This window comes from Schistocerca americana, chromosome 8 (assembly GCF_021461395.2).
Source record: "Schistocerca americana isolate TAMUIC-IGC-003095 chromosome 8, iqSchAmer2.1, whole genome shotgun sequence".
Classification (NCBI taxonomy): domain Eukaryota; kingdom Metazoa; phylum Arthropoda; class Insecta; order Orthoptera; family Acrididae; genus Schistocerca; species Schistocerca americana.
The window spans coordinates 449,089,830-449,112,465 of record NC_060126.1 but is presented as its reverse complement, the minus strand read 5'-3'; the positions used below and the strand labels follow the sequence as shown (position 1 = coordinate 449,112,465).

General features: G+C 41.3%; 1 protein-coding gene across 1 annotated transcript in view; it reads left to right on the top strand.

Moving 5' to 3' along the window:
• LOC124545384 (pacifastin-like protease inhibitor cvp4) overlaps positions 1–22,636 on the top strand; it is a 73,780-nt gene that overhangs the window by 6,076 nt on the left and 45,068 nt on the right. The window contains exons 2-3 of the mRNA XM_047124294.1: positions 7,460–7,561; positions 13,816–13,920. Of these exons, the coding sequence (XP_046980250.1) occupies positions 7,460–7,561; positions 13,816–13,920 (207 nt within the window). The remainder of the gene's footprint in view (positions 1–7,459; positions 7,562–13,815; positions 13,921–22,636) is intronic.

The following is a 22,636-nucleotide window of genomic DNA, read 5'->3' as shown; positions in this document are numbered from 1 at the left end:
CTTTTCCTGGTTTCAAGGCTGATGCTCTTAGATGTTAATATGTTTTTCTTCTCGTTAAAAAGCAGCCTTTCCTTGAGCTATTCTATTTCTCACTTCTGCCTTGCTCCTTCCATCCCTGGTAATATTACTGCCCAGATAAGTAAATTTATCAATTTGTTCAAGCAGTTCATTGCCTACATGTACTTGGACTTTCACTTGATCTTCTTTGTCGCATGCCATTACTTTTGTTTTTGCTTTATTAATTCTCATATTATATTCTTCGCCCATAACTTTATCCATTCTATTCAGTAGGACTACAAGATCTTCTTCACTTTCAGCCAGGACATCTTATCATATCTATTCGTTGGCCATGAATTACTACACCTGTCTGTGAATTTTCCCTTACTTTTTTCAGCGCCTCTTCAATGAATACGTTAAAGATAACAGGGGATAGTGCGCAGCCTTGTCGGACACCTTTCTGTATCTGCACCTCTTCTTGTTTTGTCCGTCCACGGATAACTGCTGTCTCGTTTTTGTACAGGTTCCATATCATTTTTCTGTCTTTATGGTCTATTCCTACTTTTTTGAGTACCTCAAACATCTTATCCCATTTAACATTATCAAAGGCTTTCTCTACATCTACGAAAGCTATTTATGTTTTCAGGTTCTTATCTAGTCGTTTCTCTATTATTAGTTTTAGAGCAAATATTGCTGAGTAATAGTGTGGCTGAATGCGAAGTGCACCCAACACTCCTAACCCACGCATGTGCCAAAGTTAACAGCACGACATCGGCCACTACAACTGCAATAAGCACTTGACCACGGCACTGAACGTTGGCGCATTGGCAGAAAGTTGCATGGTCTGACGAATCCCGATAACTTCTTCATCACGCCGAAGGGAGGGCGCGAATCTGTCGTCTACCAGGTGAACAGCTCCTTGGCACCTGTGCTGTGGGACGGAGACAAGACGGCGGCGGCTCCATTATGCTCTAGGAAACATTCACGCGTGTATCCATGGGTCCAGTGGAGCTCGTGCAAGGCACCATGACGACCAAGGAGTATCGCACACTTGTTACGGGCCACGCACACCACTTCATGACGATCATGTTTCCCGACAGCAGTGGCATTTTTCAACAAGATAAATCACCTTATCACAAGGCGAGAAATGTGATGGAGTGGTTCGGGAAACACAGTGGCGACTTACAGTTGATGTGCTAGCCGCCGAACTTGCCAGATCTGAGGCCGATGGAACACATCTAGGGTGCGACTGAACGTGGCGTCAGAACTCATCGCCCTACTCTCGGGAATTTACGGGAATTAAGCGACTAATGTGTGCGGATGTGGTGCAACCCCCTTCATCGACCTGCCAAGTCCTCACTGCTTCCATTTCACGACGTATCGCCGTTGTTACAAATGCTAAAGGTGAACTTACAGCTATTAGGTAAGTGGTCATAATGTTCTGACTGATCGCCTACTTTCGCATATATCTGAGGACTGTTTCATTACTTTGTGTTGTGTGTTAAACGTTTTGATTATTGAGTACTACAGGCTTCTTCAATGCTGTAAAAGTGTTTTCAGTGAAAACAGGGCTATTGTGGTAACATGTCGTACGGAGTGTAGTTACATTATTATTCTGTTATGAGTCGCCGGAGGCTCTAGGTTCCACCTACCTCATACCTCGGAAGATACCATTGAACAACCTCTGAAACTTTCTACGTTCAGTTCTTGTTCACCCTATATATGGCCCATATATATATATATATATATATATATATATATATATATATATATATATATATACAGGGTGAGTCACCTAACATTACCGCTGGATATATTTCGTAAACGACATCAAATATTGACGAATCGATTCCACAGACCGAACGTGAGGAGAGGGGCTAGTGTAATTGGTTAATACAAACCATACAAAAACGCACGGAGGTATGTTTTTTAACACAAACCTACGTTTTTTTAAATAGAACCCCGTTAGTTTTGTTAGCACATCTGAACATATAAACAAATACGTAATCAGTGCCGTTTGTTGCATTGTAAAATGTTAATTACATCCGGAGATATTGTAACCTAAAGTTGGCGCTTGAGTACCACTCCTCCGCTGTTCGATCGTGTGTATCGCAGAACACCGAATTACGTAGGGATCCAAAGGGAACGGTGATGGACCTTAAGTACAGAAGAGACTGGAACAGCACATTACGTCCACATGCTAACACCTTTTTGTTGGTCTTTTTCACTGACGCACATGTAGATTACCATGAGGGGTGAGGTACACGTACACACGTGGTTTCCGTTTTCAATTACGGAGTGGAATAGAGTGTGTCCCGACATATCAGGCCAATAGATGTTCAATGTGGTGGCCATCATTTGCTGCACACAATTGCAATCTCTGGCGTAATGAATGTCGTACACGCCGCAGTACATCTGGTGTAATGTCGCCGCAGGCTGCCACAATACGTTGTTTCATATCCTCTGGGGTTGTGGGCACATCACGGTACACATTCTCCTTTAACGTGCCCCACAGAAAGAAGTCCAGAGGTGTAAGATCAGGAGAACGGGCTGGCCAATTTATGCGTCCTCCACGTCCTATGAAACGCCCGTGGCCTGTGTTTGTTACAGCAGGCAACTGAACGTCGGAGGTTTCAAGCGTCAACTTTAGCTTACAATGTCTCCGGATTTAATTAACATTTTACAATGCATCAAACGGCACTGATTACCTATTTGTTTATATGTTCAGATGTGCTAACAAAACTAACGTGGTTCCATTTAAAAAAACGTAGGTTTGTGTTAAAAACATACTTCCGTGCAGTTTTGTATGGTTTGTATTAAACAATTACACTAGCCCCTCTCCTCACGTTCGGTCTGTGGAATCGGTTCGTCAGTATTTGATGTGGTTTACGAAATATATCCAGCGGTAACGTTAGCTGACTCACCCTGTATATGGCCCAAAATGAGTATAGGAAGTTCCATGAAATGTTTTGCGGTTGATGCCGGTATCCTGTACAAAGACAATGCAACGCTATAGCATTCTACCGAAATGCAGAAACGCCTGCAGAAGATCGCCACTGGGTGCAGTGACTGGCAGCCGTCCCTCAGCATAAACTTCACCTTATTGCGTATAAATAGGCAGATGGGCGAATTATTGTTTAATAACACAACTGCAGAATAAACACTAGAAGCAATTACAAGTACAAAACACTGTATGTATACATGCGGAGTGACTTAAACCCGAATGACCACGTGAAACGAATGGCACGGAAGGCAGATGCCACACTGAAATTCATTGCAAGAATCCTCAGAAAGTGTAGACCACCCACGAAGGAGGCACCTGAAATGACCTTCGTCCATCCAATACTTTAATATTGCTTCTAGAGAAGAAACAGAGGACATCCAAAGAGGACCAGTGCATTTCATTTCTTTAGTAAGTGCAAAAGCCTCACGAAGATGTTCAGTCAACTCCAGTGGCAGGCAAGAGTGCCCATACGTCACTCTGGGAGCGGGGGGGGGGGGGGGTAAGACCTGGGGATGTGGGGCATTTTTAACACTTTCGAAGACGAATGGTGACTTTCAGTTCTAATAAAAAAAAGTTTCAGTTCTGATCCTGTTATAAAACTGCGTAATACCGACTTTTAAATCATTTTCTTGAAAGGAAAACACCTGACTGCACTATATTTTTTTCCCTTTGGCTGAGAGGTGGGTGGGGGGGGAGTTTGCCCTTAGTGAAAGACTATACGAGAAAGGCGCTCTGAATCACTGTGCGGGGTTACTGTTAGAATTAGGAGGCTGTACTTACCAATCTATTTTTGCCATCTCAGCATATCTCACAAAAATGTCATGTAGATGAAATTGGAGAAATTCGACCCCACATGGGGGGTTACCACCAGCCCTTCTTCTCGCAGGCCATTTCCGACTTTCAAAGAAAGGGAATAATTTTCACTGGTACACAAAATATTTTCCGCCACACACCGTAGGATGGCTTACTGAGTGTAGATGCAGATGTAGATGTTGACTGTAACCGTTCCACCCATATCAGTAGCTTGAATAACTTTATCTTGGAACTCTTCCATTTGGTCCGTGTTTGCATAGAGAAACAACAATATGGGAATTGGCAATCCGCCTTGATGCAAAACACTTTTTGATATTTATTTTCTTATTTATTTCACAAACTGGCTTCAGCGACAAATATCGTCATCATCAGTGGGTTCTTTAAGTTTAAAACATGCAGAAAATAACATATTTATAAAACACTGTAACAAGTTATTGCATTTGCACTGTTTGTCTTTTAAAATACCGTTTTCTGTGGATAATTTCACGCTACCTTCTTTATTGTACGTTACAACATGGTTTTAAGTATTGTTGTCGCTGCTTATGGCATATTTTCAGTGCTTTTTCTGTCGCCGTTTTTCTCGGTGTGCAGCATGTCATCTGCAACTGCGTGACCTGCTGTTAGTGAACAAATACTAAAATGTGAACTTACTTATGTCAGCGTTATTACGATTGGGATTGTGGTAGTGCTGTTGATCTATCATTGGTTTGTAATAGGCTGTTACCTAGTTTGTCATGTACTCAAGTTCGTTAGGCGGCTTGCAGCTAATTTTGTACACAGAAAATCAAAACTTTCGCACTTCATTTATGATGCAAGGTATTACGTCATCTTGCTGTTCGCGCGTGTCACGAGGAATGTATCGCGTGTTGCGAGAAGGCTATGGAAACGGTAGCTGGAGTTCTGACTACTTCTGTTCCTTATTGATGACTCTGTGTGTGATGGGGAGTGATTGTTTTGAGTGTGTGTGCTTTCTGTTCTGCGTTCTGGGTCAGTTCTCTCAGAGCGGTAAGGAGTATGTTGTTGGAAAGTGTTGCGTTGCCGTTTATAGGGACTGACGACCTTAGCAGTTAAGTCCCATAAGATTTGACACACATCTGTTGCTGTTTATTGGGGTTTTTTCCTTCCACTTTAGCCTTTTGTATGTAGTAATTTTCTTCTATTGTTAGTTTTCGGTACAAACTATTGCTCTGTTTGTATTTTGTTCCGTTACGATGAGTGTATTGGATTTCATCTACTCGGATGTCCTGAATCCGACTACGGATATGGCCCGATAGTCGGTGCGGTCGGTTTTCATTCGCTAAACGATACTGCGGAACTATACCGAATGTGTTTCTGAAGTGAACGAACGTGTTATCGAACACAACCAATCTTCGCCATTCCGTAAGACTGCACTACAGCGAGTAACATTTTAGGTACCATACTCTTCGACAGAGACTCAGTCGCCGCGCGCCGGAAAGCTTCCAAAATTCGAGAACAGTGTGAAAGCGTATTGCAGGAAAGTAAACCCGTTTGCTAATAATGTTCACGATTCAAATCACAGAGCAAAAAATGGGTATTTGAAGCTGAAGGTACACTTATCAGAATCAAACATCGCGGTCATTGGAAAAGAACGTAGTTACAGTCTATGGATTTCCCATCTTGTTGCGCCAAAGTGCTGAAATAAGTGAAAATGGAACAACACATACATCTCGTCGAGAAACGACCAATAAAATCTGTCAGAGATCGATGTCTGACAAACTTCTTTCAGCAAAATAACGATCAAATTAATTAGCTAATATTTGTTGTGATTATCGGACCGAAATATACAGATCTTCTTTAGGTCCATTAAGACCAACAAATAAGATGTTCTAGATATTATTGCTATTATATATTTGATATTTATGTCTAACAATCATTCCTTTTTCCGTACGCGGTCTTTCGCCATCTCCCTTCCACGCCGCTCCAGACTTTTTTGTGTGTTCAGTGTAGGTAACTGTCGGAAACATACCTTTAGCTTGTTTTTGCCTGTGAAATTCCTACATATTCTACTGAATTTTCTCAACACCTCAGATTTTCCGTCATACTTTTTCCCGTCGCTCAGGCATCACTTTTCTTGCTATTCTTGTTTCCGTTGCTGTGTACGAACAACTTCATCTACATCTACATCTACATCTACATGATTACTCTGAAATTCACATTTAAGTGCTTGGCAGAGGGTTCATCGAACCACACTCATACTATGTCTCTACCATTGTACTCCCGAACAGCGCGCGGGAAAAACGAACACCTAAACCTTTCTGTTCGAGCTCTGATTTCTCTTATTTTATTTCGATGATCATTCCTGCCTAGGGGTAGGTTGGGCCCAACAAAATATTTTCGCATTCGGAAGAGAAAGTTGGTGACTGAAATTTCATAAATAGATCTCGCCGCGACGAAAAACGTCTTTGCTTTAATGACTTCCATCCCAATTCGCGTATCATATCTGCCACACTCTCTCCCCTGTTACGTGATAATACAAAACGAGCTGCCCTTTTTTGGACCCTTTCGATGTCCTCCGTCAATCCCACCAGGTAAGGATCCCACACCGCGCAGCAATATTCTAACAGAGAGCGAAAGAGTTTAGTGTAAGCTATCTATTTAGTGGACTTGTTGCATCTTCTAAGTGTCCTGCCAATGAAACGTAACCTTTGGCACCCCTTCCCCACAATATTGTCTATGTGGTCTTTCCAACTGAAGTTGTTCGTAATTTTAACACCCAGGTACTTAGTTGAACTGGCAGCCTTGAGAACTGTACTATTTATCGAGTAGTCGAATTCCAACGGATTTCTTTTGCAACTCATGTGGATCACCTCACACTTTTCGTTATTTAGCGTCAACTGCCACCTGCCACACCATACAGCAATCTTTTCTAAATCGCTTTGCAATTGATACTGGTCTTCGGACGACCTTACTAGGCGGTAAATTACAGCATCATCTGAAAACAACCTAAGAGAACTGCTCAGATTGTTACCCAGGTCATTTATATAGATCAGGAACAGTAGAGGTCCCAGGACGCTTCCATGGGGAACACCTGATATCACTTCAGTTTTACTCGATGATTTGCCGTCTATTACTACGAACTGCGACCTTCCTGACAGGAAATCACGAATCCAGTCGCACAACTGAGACGATACCCCGTAGGCCCGCAGCTTGATATTAGAAGTCGCTTGTGAGGAACGGAGTCAAAAGCTTTCCGGAAATCTAGAAATACGGAATCAACTTGAGATCCTTAAACTTTGCCACACATGTAAGCATTCTATTCCGCCAGCTGTAGTGTACTGCCTCAGTACGGCTGTATTAATATACAGTTCTGAAATTATTTTTTATAAATTTTTAGTCTATTTTGGCATGGTCTCAACACTCAAATGCTTGGCACGCACAGCAATAAAGCCTTCTTTGTTCTTGTAGTATTTCACAGTTATCCTGTGCGTTCACCTCTTCAGCAAAGAAATCGTGGGTACACGTCAGGCAACGCAGTGTGATGAACGCGCGGTAGTAATATGTAACAAGTATATGCCTGCGATGTTATACGCAAGTTGTCCCTAATAATTTTACGTAATTGCCGCATGAACGCAAGCTCCTGGGGCTTACCAGCGCCACTGATCACGGTGTTTCCTGATGTTTCAGTTTGTTCTGCTGGTGAGCAGAAGAAGGAGGACTGTAACACATGCGTTTGTGCAAACGGCGTTTGGGCGTGCACGAAGAAGGCTTGCCCACAGGTGGAGGCAGGTGAGTGGCTTGACAGTTCGTCTGTATCAGATGAAATGTGTGCATCATTTTCAAAGTGTGAAGATGCAATACGAATTTAGGCATTTACCAGTAGCCATCTGGTGTCAGCAAGATTTTAAATGCGTTCTAATTTGTGAATATCGGATCTCGTCGTGTTGTTCTGCTTCAGTCCTAAAAAAAATCTGTCTGGTACCAACTTTACTTTTACCACAGAACCATCGCCAATTATTCCTTCCCTCCCCTTGCTCTCGCATCATGCGTAATTTACAGGATATTTCATTGCTATATGCAATAAAACACGTGACAGTATAGCACAGTGGTAAAAATTTGATACAAATGAACGAATAATACTAGTCATAATAATATTATAAGTGGAAGACATATTTCTAAATAATCTCACAATTTTCTGCTGTGCTGTACAATACGGCAGTGTTTAATTAAATATTTGCCTATGGAACTCAAGGAGTAGTCCAGAAGAAACGGTGTTTAAAATTAAATTTGCGTCCTGTCAGTTACCGAGCAAATGATCCAATATTTATGTTCCCTCATACTGAATTCAGTTTTGGGGCTACAGATTGCTTTGTTAATAAGTAACGAAGCCCATTATCTGAATTATTATTATAATTATTGTAACGTAGCTTAGATGCAGTAGCAAGGATGAAGAGAGAGAAAGAGTAGTTGAAATATGGTAAGACGGCAAGAATTACACTCCGTTGATGACTAGATGAAATTGGACTGTAAAAAGAAAGAAAAAGCATTAGTATTTGAGCAGCGGTTCCTGCTAAGCATTTTAAACATTCAGACGCAAAGCCCGGAGCTAAACCGCTGTCGACAATCTTCTTCTTCTTCTCGTTCTTCACCTCATAGAATAGGTTTACACTCTACATTGTTTTTCAGAATTCAAATGTTCCTCGGCGAAACTGCATCTCTCTTTCCTACTCTATCTACTATCTGTTTAATCATACCGGCAGTCACCGTTCTGTTGATTTACGTACTTTCCATTTTATACTTGCTTGCTCCACATTTCCATTCATAATTAGGTGTTAAGTTCCTCCTTTTCAAAATTGTTGTGTGCCTTATCTCCGAGTTCACATACTCTTATCTTCCTCAAACATTTCATTAAAGTCAATTGTTGAGACGCCCCGCTAATCCCGCAGGACAGGAAAGGTAGTTTAAATTATGGAAACGGGCCAGAATAAGGGGCTGTCAGTTACACACGAACATACAACTTTATTGTTTGATCAAACATTACACGAGCGCCAAAAAAAAATTTTTAACACACACCTTTAATCTTTGGGACTTAATTACCGGCTGAAAGCCACTAGAATTTAAAAACGGCTGAAGGCCAATAACTTAAAACGCAAGGATAATCAGAAATTTTAAAGGCAAACCTTATCTTAAAACTGTTCTTTAGTTAGGCTGAAGTAAACAAGTTCAATACAAATCGGTTGAAGGCCTAACGCCGGCCGGTGTGGCCGTGCGGTTGTAGGCGCTTCCGTCTGGAACCGCATGACCTCTATGGCCGCAGGTTCGAATCCTGTCTCGGGCATGGATGTGTGTGATGTCCTTATGTTAGTTAGGTTTAAGTAGTTCTAAGTTCTAGGGGACTGACGACCTCAGATGTTAAGTCCCATAGTGCTCAGAGCCATTTGAACCATTTGAATTTGACGTCGTTACACTTAAAACCCCATAACAATTTTTTTAAATACCAAAGGCCTTACGTGAAACAGTTCTTTAATTTAGGTTGAAGGCCTTCCGAGCAAATAACTCAAAGTCAAAATCGGCTGAATGCCCAAGACTTAAGAATTCAACGACATTAAAAATTTTAAAATGTCAGAGGGCTTACATGAAACAGTACTTTACACTAGGCTGAAGGTCTTAAGAGCAAAACAACGCTAAAAGAAAAATCAGCTAGAAGCCATACAAGTACAAATAACAAGAACCAATTAAAAAATAGGGCAGCCCACCGAAGGGTGCTCAGATGTTCGAGGGTCATCCTGGAATTCAAACACTAACGCTCGATTAGGTGAGACAGGCAGTCAGCCCAACCATTTTCAATCCGCTGGGAACCCAACCGACAGACAGCCAAGAGACAAATATTCAAGATCAGTTCCACCCCACACTTGCACCAAAACTCAAACGATGCTAACAGCGGAGACTGGAACAACAACCAGAACGGATCCCAGACAACCCATAAGCGGCGGACGACCCAAATACACGTCAGACGAACGACCAAACGGCCAAGCAAAGTAGTTGCCACTGAAACGTGTGTGTCGGTAATCGTCGGGCGAGTGGTGGCTATCCTGTCCTTCTACGCTACTCCACGCCATCCGACCAATTCAGAAACAGTACGCCGACACCCTTTAAATACTTGTCAGTCATACCTCATAAAATACACACAGTTTCACGAACCCTTGCACGAAGAACTAGACAATGCTAACGACAGTGACTGAGCAAAACAAGGGCGAATCACGAGTTGGCACACGCAGCCAGCCCATAAGCGATCGCTGGCCACATAAACGTCATCCGACAAGACGACCGACCGACGATCAACCAAAGTCGTCCCCACTCAAATCATGTGTGTGGGCAATCATCGGCTAGTGATGGCTATCCGCGCCTCCTTGGCGCTGCATGCCCCACTGGTGCTACAACGCGACTGCGCCAACCGACCAACTGCTACACATCAGCACGGAGACAGCACTAAAATAACTGGGTAGTGAACATCACAGGCTACACACAATTTCACAGACACTTGGACGAAGAACGCGGCAATTGCTAAAAGCAGTGACTGTGCAATCACCAGGACGAACCACGAGTTGAGACACACACCGCCAACCCATACGCGATCGGCGAGCAAATACACGTCGTCCGGTCAGACGACCAACCAAGACCGTCCCCAGCCATGTGTGCCGGCAACGGTCGGGCGAGTCATGGCTATCCGAAGCTCACTGCCGCTCCAACCCGACCGAACTTCTGTCGGGTCCCAACTGTCCGACTGCCAGGACCGTACTCCACTGCTGGCGCGTTCCAACTCCTTGGACGACACATGACGACCAGGAAGTAATATCAGTCCAGCGAAGATAACACGCAGGGCCTATATCGATAAGCGCCGCTGCTGCCTCTCACGGGCAGGCAAGGCAGCAACTCAGTGACACCAGTAACTGAAAATTAACATAATGACGCGGCAGTACGGTAAAAACAGGGTGTTAACCCTTTGTTTCCTGACATAAGAAAAAATTTACTTTTTAACATTTTCTTTGCAGAATTTATACTATTGTGGCCTTAAATGACGGTAGGATTTTTTGTAAAATTTTATTTTATTTTTCACAACTCTTTTCTCTCCTGGTACTCAGAAGTACCGTCAGACTCCACGGACAGAATCACAACATGCGCAGAAAAAATGCTCCAATTTTTGAAACTAGTACTTTATTCCACATAAATATTAAATATTTTTACATTAGAAAATTAGTTAACAGAAATATGATATTTCTGAATTTTTTTTTTTACTTTGGCATAAATTTATTCTAGAGCAACTTCACAATACATAGTAACTTAGCTATACATTTTTGACAGTATATACATATCACATATTTAGTGATAACTCATGTAATTGTATGAAACAGTTCTTTTTCTCATTGCAGCACAAATACACTTTACATGTACTACATTGTGAATGTGGTCTCGGCTGAATTTTGTTTTTCGTACACATTTCGCATCGTCCTCTTTTACAACGGAACACTACAAAATGGTTTCCTCGGTATTCCAAGACGTACATCCTTCGGAACAGACAAGTTATCCTTCCTTCTCTTTGGGAGAGTTATTTCATCTTTACCAGAGTTTCTCTTTCTGAGATTTGGCACTTCATATTCATTCATTAGCCCTAGTGCCACAGCACGCCTGAATTCCAGCAGTGGCAGTGCCCCATGTAGTTCACTGAAAATGACGTAAGCATTGACAAAAGCAATTTGTATTGCTCCCCAGAAGAGACGGTGCCACCATTTCTTTGATCGCCTGTCAAGACCACAAGTTGAACGTAATCTGTCTGCATGACCCACACCACCCATGTTTTTATTGTAATCACATACAATAACTGGACATGGTATAGTCATACTAGTTCCATCTTTCTGTTTTCTTGTCACTACGCTCTGTTCAGTGCCATGGAAGTTTGACGCAAAATACACTACTTTATTTTCCTTCCATTGAAATACTGTTAGGTCTAAAGATGACTCTCTGTGATTTGATTTAGACATTTTTCTTTAGGTAAATTCCCTGGCAAACCTTTCCTGTTTGTTCTAATTGTTCCACAGGCAAATGTATTTACCGATTTCTGTGTGAGAAAAAGTGGACAGAACAACTAGTGAGAGGTAACGCATTGTTGCTACAATAAAGTGTTCGCACAACCTGATGGTGGATTGGTTGGTTTGGGGAAGGAGACCAGACAGCGTGGTCATCGGTCTCATCGGATTAGCGAAGGATGGGGAAGGAAGTCGGCCGTGCCCTTTCAGAGGAACCATCCCGGCATTTGCCTGGAGTGATTTAGGGAAATCACGGAAAACCTAAATCAGGACGGCCGGACGCGGGATTGAACCGTCGTCCTCCCGAATACGAGTCCAGTGTCTGCACAACCTGACGGTACTAATAAGTCCTCCTTATATTTTCCACTTTATCTCATTCACTTGTAACGTAATGCTTCAAACTATTATAAAAAAAACAAAGAAGCTAAGTGCGTACAATGGAAAACTCAACGCAGGTTTCAATAAACTGCGCACAATTCAGGCAACAGCATGGAAACAAGCACATACAATCTTCTGTTTTCACAGTAGCGCGCGAAAAACAATTTCTAGCTCGGACCGCCAGAGAGGTCTATGTATTGCACAATAACATCTATGAAACAGTAGAGCAGAGTTACTGTTACGTACCAACAGGCTCTCAGATCACGAAACTGCACCACGAGAAAATAATGAGAGTCAAAACTTACTGGTACTTTTAAGTACCGTCAGGCAACAAAGGGTTAAATAAGAGATGGCACGAACACGAGTCACGTACATATATGCTCCACCATGACCATCAACGAGACGCAAGGACAGATGCTTCGAATCGCCAGCATTAACCTCAGGACGAAATGTTTCTCACATGGACAGCACCACGTAGCTTGCTTGCTAGCTCAGAAAATTTGTGTTTAATGGCTCCTAGGGCAAAACTTTAAATGTTATATATAAAGAAGTCCTTATTTGTAGTAACTCCTTTAAATACAAGACTACGTTGTTCCCCTATCCAGGTATATTGGTATTTCATACTTCAGATATTCTTACGTGTGCTTGCAAACACATCAGCTCTTTACTGCTGCGCCCTTTCCACAGCTTCACCTTCGATTTTTTATAATGTTCGTTTTTCTCGCCGACAGTAAGCTTCTGGAAATTTTTTTCTAAATTCGTGTGGCTTCGAGATAACAAGCGGACTAAGTCTCGGGCAAAAGTTACTGTTGAACAAAACGTAAACTTAACGCTTGTATCCTCCATCTCATTTATTATTTTTACACACAATGAATCTGCAGAAACACCTTAGTGCTCGTTGGTAGTATAATCGCTTATTTCCAGGGAAGTAGCTTATTGTCAAAGAATAACTAGTTCTTTTAAATCGACGTTGCTCTGAGCTCTTGCTTCCTCACTTGCTTTAATAGCTTTCTGAATGCTGTAAGATCTCTGGGTTAAGGCGAAGCAAAATCCGCGTGAGAATGGTAAAACTAGGATTATAGTTATTTATAGTTCTCTTAACTGTTGATAAAGCTCGCTTCCAGTCATCTTGTTTCATTGTTAAGTTCAAAAGAATTTTTTTTTATATTCACGTAAAGTGCTGTAAAAGATCAAGACTCACAGCATTTATAGGATGCAAACGTCGCAATGTTGGGAACACTGCGTAACTAGTCATAAATTACAAATCTCTTTCGACACTTACTCAAAAATGAGACAAATCTGGCAATATATGCATTTAAGCATTTAAATAAAGAAAGAGATCACGCACATAGGATGTAATATGAGTTATATGCATATATGCAAAAATCTGACTGTAGTTGCTACTTCATAAATAACTTGGTATGGATCGCTCCTTGTCTTGCCAATTCCTTGTCTTGCCAACTAATATTCTGCGAATTGTTGCAGAAATCGTTTGAGAATTGTTTCACTTATTATTGGCGCCATTTTCAAATTCTTGGCCAATACCACTCCTTACAATGAGCTCAAGTTCTGCTGTTTCAGCGTGTAAGGCCGGTGACACCAAGATGGACGACTGCAACAGGTGTTTCTGCATTGAAGGTGCAGGTTGGGCGTGCACCCTGAAAGCGTGTCCTAGGCCACAAGCAGGTGACTGCGGCTTTCTATACCACGTTACTCAGTTTCGGTGTGAAGCACGGTAATAAATCTGCACGACTCACCTCACTGTCGACATATGCTCTGCTCTGAGGTACTCGCCAACTGTATTTTGTTATTATGCATGTATATTTGTTTCACTTTTTCCTTGATTACGGTGCGAGAAATGCAGAACGGTATGACAAAATTATCTCTCTGAATCTGTTACTCCATCGTAAACTAAAAATGAAGGCAACAAATATGTTTCCATCTTAATCAGGAAATACGTTAACTCATTTAATGTGTGGAAACTACCTCCTTGTTTAATGCACTGCTGTGTACTACATGCGATGTATAAAATGTAAGCCGGCCGAAGTGGCCGTGCGGTTAAAGGCGCTGCAGTCTGGAACCGCAAGACCGCTACGGTCGCAGGTTCGAATCCTGCCTCGGGCATGGATGTTTGTGATGTCCTTAGGTTAGTTAGGTTTAACTAGTTCTGCGTTCTAGGGGACTAATGACCTCAGCAGTTGAGTCCCATAGTGCTCAGAGCCATTTGAACCATTTTTATAAAATGTAAACTCTTGACGAAACTGTTAATGATTCACGTGCGGAATCACTATTGCCACAGGATGACGTCAACCGAGTAAGTAAAAATGGAGTAGAATAATGAAACAGGCTTCGTTGTAGTAAATGTAAGGTTTCGTACAGTTATGTCGTGTTGTTGTGGTATCTCCATATTAGTTCAACCTGTACAATTGATCTCTGCATAGCCACTGCAGCGTTCATCCGTCTGAACCTGCTTAATGCAGTGAAGCCTTTGTCTCCCCTGAAAATTTTCATCCCCCCCCCCCCCCCGCCCCCTTTGATAATTCCTTGTGGGTTCAGGATGTCTCTCACCAAGCGACCCCTTCCTTAAGTGAAGCTGTGCCATAAATTTCTTCATTCCCTAATGCGAGTCAGTATCGCTTTATTGGCCACGCGATCTATCCATTCTTATGTACCACGAAAAGCTACCAGTCTCTCTTTGTCGGTACTGATTATCGTTCACCTTCTTACATCTGTTCTTTCTAACACATTTATATTCAATTTTGCTTTTAATAGTTTCCACAATGAAACATTGTCTCAAAATATGGTAGAAAACTCAAAGAGACTCTGGTCGTATATAAAGTACACCAGTGGTAAAAATCAGTCAATACCGTCACTGCGCGATAGCGATGGAAATGTTACCGATGATGGTGCCACTAAGGCGGAGTTACTAAATACAGTTTTCCGCACTTCCTTCGAAAGAAGACGAAGTAAATATTCCAGATTTCGAAACCAGAACAGACTCAGATTAGTAGTCATGAAGACTAGGCTGAAATTTAAGAGACCAGTCAGGAAGAATCAACGTGCAAGGAAGTGGGTTACGGAAGTACTAAGGAATGAAGAGACACGTTTGAAGTTCGTTGAGGCTATATGTATTGGAGTATTTCAGCAGGCAGTTCAGTTGAAGAGGAATGAAGATCTGTAAGAACGGCAATCACAGAAGTTGGAAAGAAAAGCATAGATGCAAAGATGGAAACTGCGAAAAAACCGTGGGTAACAGAAGAAATACTTAGTTAAGCAATGAAAGCACGAAGTACAAGAATGTTCAGGACAATTCAGGCATACAGAAATGCAGGTCACGTAGGAATGAAATAAGTAGAAAGTGCAAGGAAGTTGAGGAGAAATGGCTGCATGAAAAATGTGAAGAAATCGGAAAATAAATAACTGTCGGAACGATTGAGTCACTATACAGAATAGTCAAAACAAGGTCAAAGCAACGCTAGAAACATGAAGAGAGAAATGGGAACTGCAGTGTTAAATGCAAGGGGAGAGAAAAATAGGTGAAAAGAGTACACTGAAGACCTTTATGATGAGGAGGACGTGTTTGATGATGTGCTCAAAGAAAAAAGAGCAATAGACAGGGTAGAGTTGGCGGTCCAGTATTAGAATCAGAATTTAAAGGAACCTTGGAAGACTTGAAATCAAATAAGGCAGCATGGATGAATAACATTCCACTGGACTGTCTAAAATCTTTGGAGGCAATGGCAACAAAACATCTATTAACATTGTTAAGGAGAGTGCATGAGATTGATTTTCGGAAAAACATCATCCACGCAGTTCCGAAGTCAGCAAGAGCCGACAAGTGCGACAATTATTATACAATCAGCTTAACAGCTCATGCATCGAAGTTGCTGACAAGAATAATATGCATAAGAACGGGAAATAAAATTGAGGATGTGTCAGGTGACGATCAATTTGGCAGTTCCGTCGTTGCGGTTGGTACTGGAAACAAGACGAGGAAAGATCAAAACACGTTCATAGGATTTGTTGGCCTGAAAAAAGCGTGAGGCAGTGTCAAATGGTGCAAAGATATTCGAAATTTTGAGAAAAAATAGGGGTAAGATATAGCGAAACGCGGATAATACACAAGCTGTACAAAAGCCAAGAGAGAGCCATAAGAGCTCAAGAAGGATGTGTTCGGATTAAAAAGGATGTAAGACAGGAATGTAGCCTTTCGCCTCTATTGTTCAATATATACATGGAAGAAGCAATGACCAAAGTTAAATAAAGGCTCAAGAGTGGAATTAAAAACCAAGGTGGAAAGATGTCAACGATAAGATTCGCTGATGATATTGCTATCCTCAGTGATAGTGAAGGAAAATTGTAGGCTCCGATGAAACGAATTAACCGTTTAAGGAGTACGGAATATAGATTGAGAGTAAATCGAAGGAAGACGAAAGTAATTAGAAATATCAGAAATCAGAACAGCGAGGAAATAACATCAGCATTCGATGTCAGAAAGTTGATGAAGTTAAGGAATTCCGCTACCTAGGAAGGAAAATAACTCATGATGGACGGAGCAAGGAGGACATAAAAAGCAGACTAGCACTGGCAAAAAGTGCTTTCTTGCCAAGACTAGTCTACTAATATCAAACATAGGCCTTAATTTGAGGAAGAAATATCAGGAAATGTACGTTTGGAGCACAGAATTGTATGATAGTGAAACGTGGACGGTGGTAAAACCGGAACAAAGAGAATCGAAGCATTTGAGATGTGATGCCTCAGACGAATGTAGAAAATTAGGTGGACTGATAAGGTGAGGAATGAGAAGGCTCTCCGGAGAATCGGTGAGGAAAGGAATACATGAAAAACAATGACAAGAACAAGAGCCAGGATGGTAAGACATGTATTAAGACATCAGGGAAAACTTCCACGGTTTTAGAGGGAGCTGTTGAGGGTGAAAAATACAGAGGAAGACAGATTGGAATACATCCAGCAAATTATTGAGGACGTAGGTTGCAAATGTTATTCTGAGATGCAGAGATTGGCATAGGATAGGAATTCGTGGCGGAACGTAACAAACTAGTAATAAAACTGATGATTTAAAAGGGGAAAGATCTTCAGAATTTAGAAGTCTGTACTTCAGTCAGCGTTGTTCAAAACTTTTTAAAACTCTACAAAAACTATGAACGTAAGTGCGCAATTCTTCAAAATATCTTCGAAGACAAGTCACAGAACCATTCTTCCCCCACATGCTCCTGGATTTCCTCGGAACGAAGTCGGCTTGTGCCACTTTTCCCATTCTTCTGTAAATAATTCGTCGGTACTTTGCAACCAACAGTTATTAACGGGTATGGATTTGTAGTGTTCGTACATGCCACTACCTGACTTCTTTGGAACTGGTGCTATAATATTCTTCTTGATGTCCGTGAATAGGTTGTGCTTCCATATTTTTTGTAATAATTGTTGTTCCTTTCCTCAGTTCATAAGATCTTTTTCCTCACTGCACCCTGCGAAAAGCTTCTTAATTTAGACTGAAATGAAAATATATTGCAGTTTGTGATTTTGTTTAAGAGTCAAATATTATACAAGGACATTATTTGTCAGTAGTTTCTCCGATATTAGTTAAAGCGAAACTCGAGTAATGCGTACGATAAATTCTTCTATCTTAATAACTACTTTTTACATGAACGTAACACGCATAATTTTTTTATAAAGCGTTCACTGGGACAGCTCTAGGATCTAAAATTTTCTTTTTGATGGAAACACTAATACCTTCTGCGTTAATCAGATAATCGTAGATTATGATTGCAGAATAACCTTCATACTGCAGTCTCAAATAGGTCTGTAACAAAATCGTATGTTACACTGATGTCGGTGGACGGATTTCTTGGTAAATGTTACCGTGGCTGCTGGCAGCCGTGCTGTGCTGTCAGAGGACATTAGCTCCAGCTGCCACGAAAACGTTTCGTAAGACCTCAGCTAGTAGCGATGACCAGCATCACGTCATTACGGATCCATTGGAATCACGTTATTCAGGACGAATGTAGAAAACAAGTAATGAAGCTCATGCCATCAGTTTCACTGGTTTTAAATTTCGTTCAACCTCTAGCCACTATTCCAGACGCAGGATAACAAATTATTTCCAGTCGTGGCAACCATATTGGCTTTTTAATTGTGCCGGTACACAGCAGTTATTTACGATTAGTGGTTCCTGTTTCGCATCTTATAATGAATTCTACCTAAGTAAGCTGCTTTACAATGTTAACCATAAACGTGGAGAGCTAACTTTAGTGCCACACTATTGCTGAACACTCAGTGTTCAAATGGTTCTAAGAACTATGGGACTTAACATCTGAGGTCATCAGTCCCCTACACTTAGGACTACTTAAACCTAACTAACCTAAGGACATCACACACATTCATGCCAGAGGCAGGATTCGAACCTGCGACCGTAGCAGCAGCGCGGTTCCAGACTGAAGCGCCTAGAACCGCTTGTCCATAACGGCCGGCAACACTAAATGTACGCTAAATGCTTTACGCAGAGAAAATATTCTTCCTGTTTGTCACACAGGTATATCACATATTTCGTGCATTATCAGGAACCCGTTGACTGCCGTCAACAGCATCTATTCTTTATTGTATAATACTTGACACATTTAAGTTACTGAACACATACGATTGTATACTTATTCTACCAAACACAATATTATATGAGAAAAAGCTGGACATATTATCAGTCAGATTGTGGTAATGAAACTTACTGGCAGGTTAAAACTGTGTGCAGGATCGAGACTCGAACTCCGGTCCTTTTTCATTTCACGGGCAAGTGCTCTTGCCATGAAAGACAAAGGTCCCGAATTCGAGTCTCGGTCCGACACACAGTTTTAATCTGCCAAGAAGTTTCATATCAGCACACACTCCGCTGCAGAGTGAAAATTTCATTCTAGATTGTCATAATATTTCAAATGAACACGAAATGAAATGTCAGTACGCAAACCAGACTGCTTACAGATCACTTGAGAGTCCGATCTTAGCATATTGTTTAGGTTTGTAGGACCAGTACAAGTTAGGACTAACAGAGACTATGGCACGTACTGAAAGAATGGCAGCACGAATCATCAAATGTTTTTTTACCACACGGGAGAGCGTCACGAAAATGTTTAATAACGTGAGATGTTACGGGCTTGGAGGTAGGAGTCGATTATCCCATGAAAGATTCGAGAAGTAGTGTTATGTGAAGAATCCGTAAATATTCTTCAAGGACCATGCGCATCGATTTCGTAGCGGCCGCGAGGACTATTTGAGACTGTGCACAGCGCGCATAGCGATATTAAAGCATTCTTCCCGCAGTCTATATGCGATTGGAAAGAGAAAATTCTCCATTGCGTGGTACACTATTGTTCTAAAGGAAACTTTCCAGTGTTGATGACTACCCTGAATTGTTCCCTGTCTTGTATGGTGTCTTCTGTGATGTTAAATTTTTTCATATCTGTTCGTGTCTCTTCCAACAATCCAGCGGAATTTTTTAATTTGGAAATAAATTAAAAATGTTCTTCGTTAGCCTCTTCTCATCCGTTCATTAGATATGTCCGGAAAGCTTTAATCTCCTCTTCCATGTTGTATCTGTGATTGTTTCCACGATTCTATATGGATCTGCTCTTCGACCAATAATTATCTTTGTTCTTTTATTATTCTCAAATTTTCCAGAGTATTTTTCTTTCTTTCCTTCTCAGTTCTTCTTGTTCACCTCTTTTATACAGTGATAGACATTCTCATCCGTATAGTACTTCCGGTTAATTACTGTTGCACATTGTTTAATTTTTGCCTGCCACGATACTGAGCTTTTTTTATATCGGTTTCAGATGAGTTTGTATGCTAATTGCATTTTCTCCGATCTTTCTTTCCTCGTGGTGATATCTAATCCATTTCATTGCACCCATTCGCCCAGATGCTTAAACTTATCAACTTTTTTAATGTTTCCGTGTTGTGTTTGTAGATAATCTTTCTTTGTTGCTTTTATGTTCAATGTATTCCCTTTTACCATACGATATTTGTAATCTGCTTTTAGCTGCACTCCTACTTGTCATGTGCGGATTCCTTCGATGTCTTTCTCTCGTAGTCCTTTATTCAACTCTCTAATGATCTTGTCTAAGACCAGGCTGAAGAGAGTCGGTGACAAGCCTTTCCCTGCCGAACTCCTGTCTTAATTCTGAAGGGTTCAGAAATTTTTCTATGAATTTAATTTCGAAGTTGTATCTTTCAGCGTCTGTTAGACTAATTATCTGGTGTTTTGGTCGATTCCTGCTTCTTCCACTGTTAAGAATACTGTCTGCCTGTCTACGGAATCATACGCCTTTTTGAATTAATGAATGTAACGACTGTGTTAAGGTTTCACGTTGTTTTGATCCCGAGGATTATTTTCAAGTTAAAAATTTGCTCTGCGCAAAATCTATTTTTTTCCGAAGCGCGCTTTGTACTCGCCAGTTGCGTGTTCTGCTTGATCTTCTACCTCATTCGACAGAGATTTACACATAATTTTGTAGGTAACTGGAAGTTACTGCTAGTGCTGCCAGCCGCCGTCTGTGAGCGGCTATTGCACGCGGACGTCGAACACGGGCGGTGGTCAGATTAATGTCACTGGGCCGTATATTACTTAGCGTATTGTACAGAAATCATTTGAAAAGTATTTTACTTACTATTGACGTCGTTTTCATATTCGTAGCCCATGTTACAGCCTGTCAATGAGCTGACTTTCTCCAGTTTCAGCGTGTAAAGCCGGTGACACAAAGAAAGTCGACTGCAACACGTGTTTCTGTGAAGAAGGCGTGGGATGGGCGTGCACCGAGATAGGCTGTCTTGGACTAGAAGCAGGTGAGGAGCTGTTTCTCGGACGTTCTTCTAATTCCGATGTGATGCACTGTAATAAATCTGCACACCTTTTCTGCGTCGAGATATGTCATAATCTGAGATACTCACCAATTATCTGTTGGTGTAAATATTATGTTTTCTTTTGCATTTTCTTTTGGATACGGTGCGAGTCCTGCAGAACGGTACGACAACCATTTCTAGTTCACGTGTTATTCTATCGTAAACTCAACAAATCAAGACCAAGAATATCTTTCCATCGCAAGCAGATAGACAAGATCACTGCTACTAATACTTCAGTTGACGTTAATTTGTGGGAACTGTCTCGTAATACAACATACAGTGATGCACTAAAAGCGACGAAGAAAATGTTGCATCCTTTGATTTCTCTGTTACTGATTCACATGTGGAATCTGCCCTTACCCTATAAGTAAGCACGACTAGCAGTGATGTTGAGCGATCGTGACGGCTTTGTTGTAGTTGAAGAAATCGGCAGATTTCTTAGATTATCAACATTGTTGTCGTCTCTTCAGCCTATTCTTCCGGTGGAAGCCTGTTCATCTATGTTGTGGGCATGAAAGCTTTCCCAGCGAGACGTTGTCATCTTGGAAAATCGATTTTTGTGCCGATGATCCACGCCGTACTTGCAATACATTTCGAGCGCGTAAATCGCAGTCTTGCGTGTTACGCGAAATATAGTGTAATTTTAAAGCGGATTACCGGCAGAAAACCCGATTTTCCAAGATGACTCTTCACCTTTGCGCAACTACTGCAATCCACATCCATTTGAACCGGTAGACGGAAGTCAAGCCTTGGGCTCCCTACATTACTGAACTGAGAAAGTGCTGGTGCCTCAGGATGTGTCCTATCACAATCAATCACTCCTTTTAGTCAAATTTTACCGATAACTTCTTTTCTCCTCATTTCGAGTTAGTACCTTGTAAAGTTGATGCTTTAAGCTGTTCTGAAAGCGGTGCTGATATTCAAGACAATAAAAGCGGGTTAAAAGCTGTGAGCTATCTTGGGAAGTTATCATTGCATTACTGAGCAACTGTTTCACCAGGTATCCAGTCTAGTTTACCAAATTGCCAACCAGACTAACATTAATTATAATCTTTTAATAGTCATCTTACGACAACCGCTGACATATACAGTATATAAAAAGAGAATTTAAATAAAAATAAATAAATAAGTTTATATTTGGACATTTATTGTAACATTGATCATTGTTCCGTTAGAATTTCAGCGTATTATACTTGATTCATAACTAAACTGGTGCCTTATTTAGGATTGTGAAAATCTGAGTTTGTAATCTTACGGAACGCATCAAATATGGAGCCAAGATTGGGAGACTGCATACAACACTGCATTCATAAAATAACACACGAACAACGTTGAAACATATGCAAGAGGAAATTAACCACAACCAACCGATTCAATTTTCACCCAAAGAAGTTACGGAGGTAGAACAATCCTGTCCGTCATGTAATTACCACACACTGGTGTACTGAATTCATACTAACTCTCTGTGAAATCTTCCCGAAAAGAATAGTTGAGG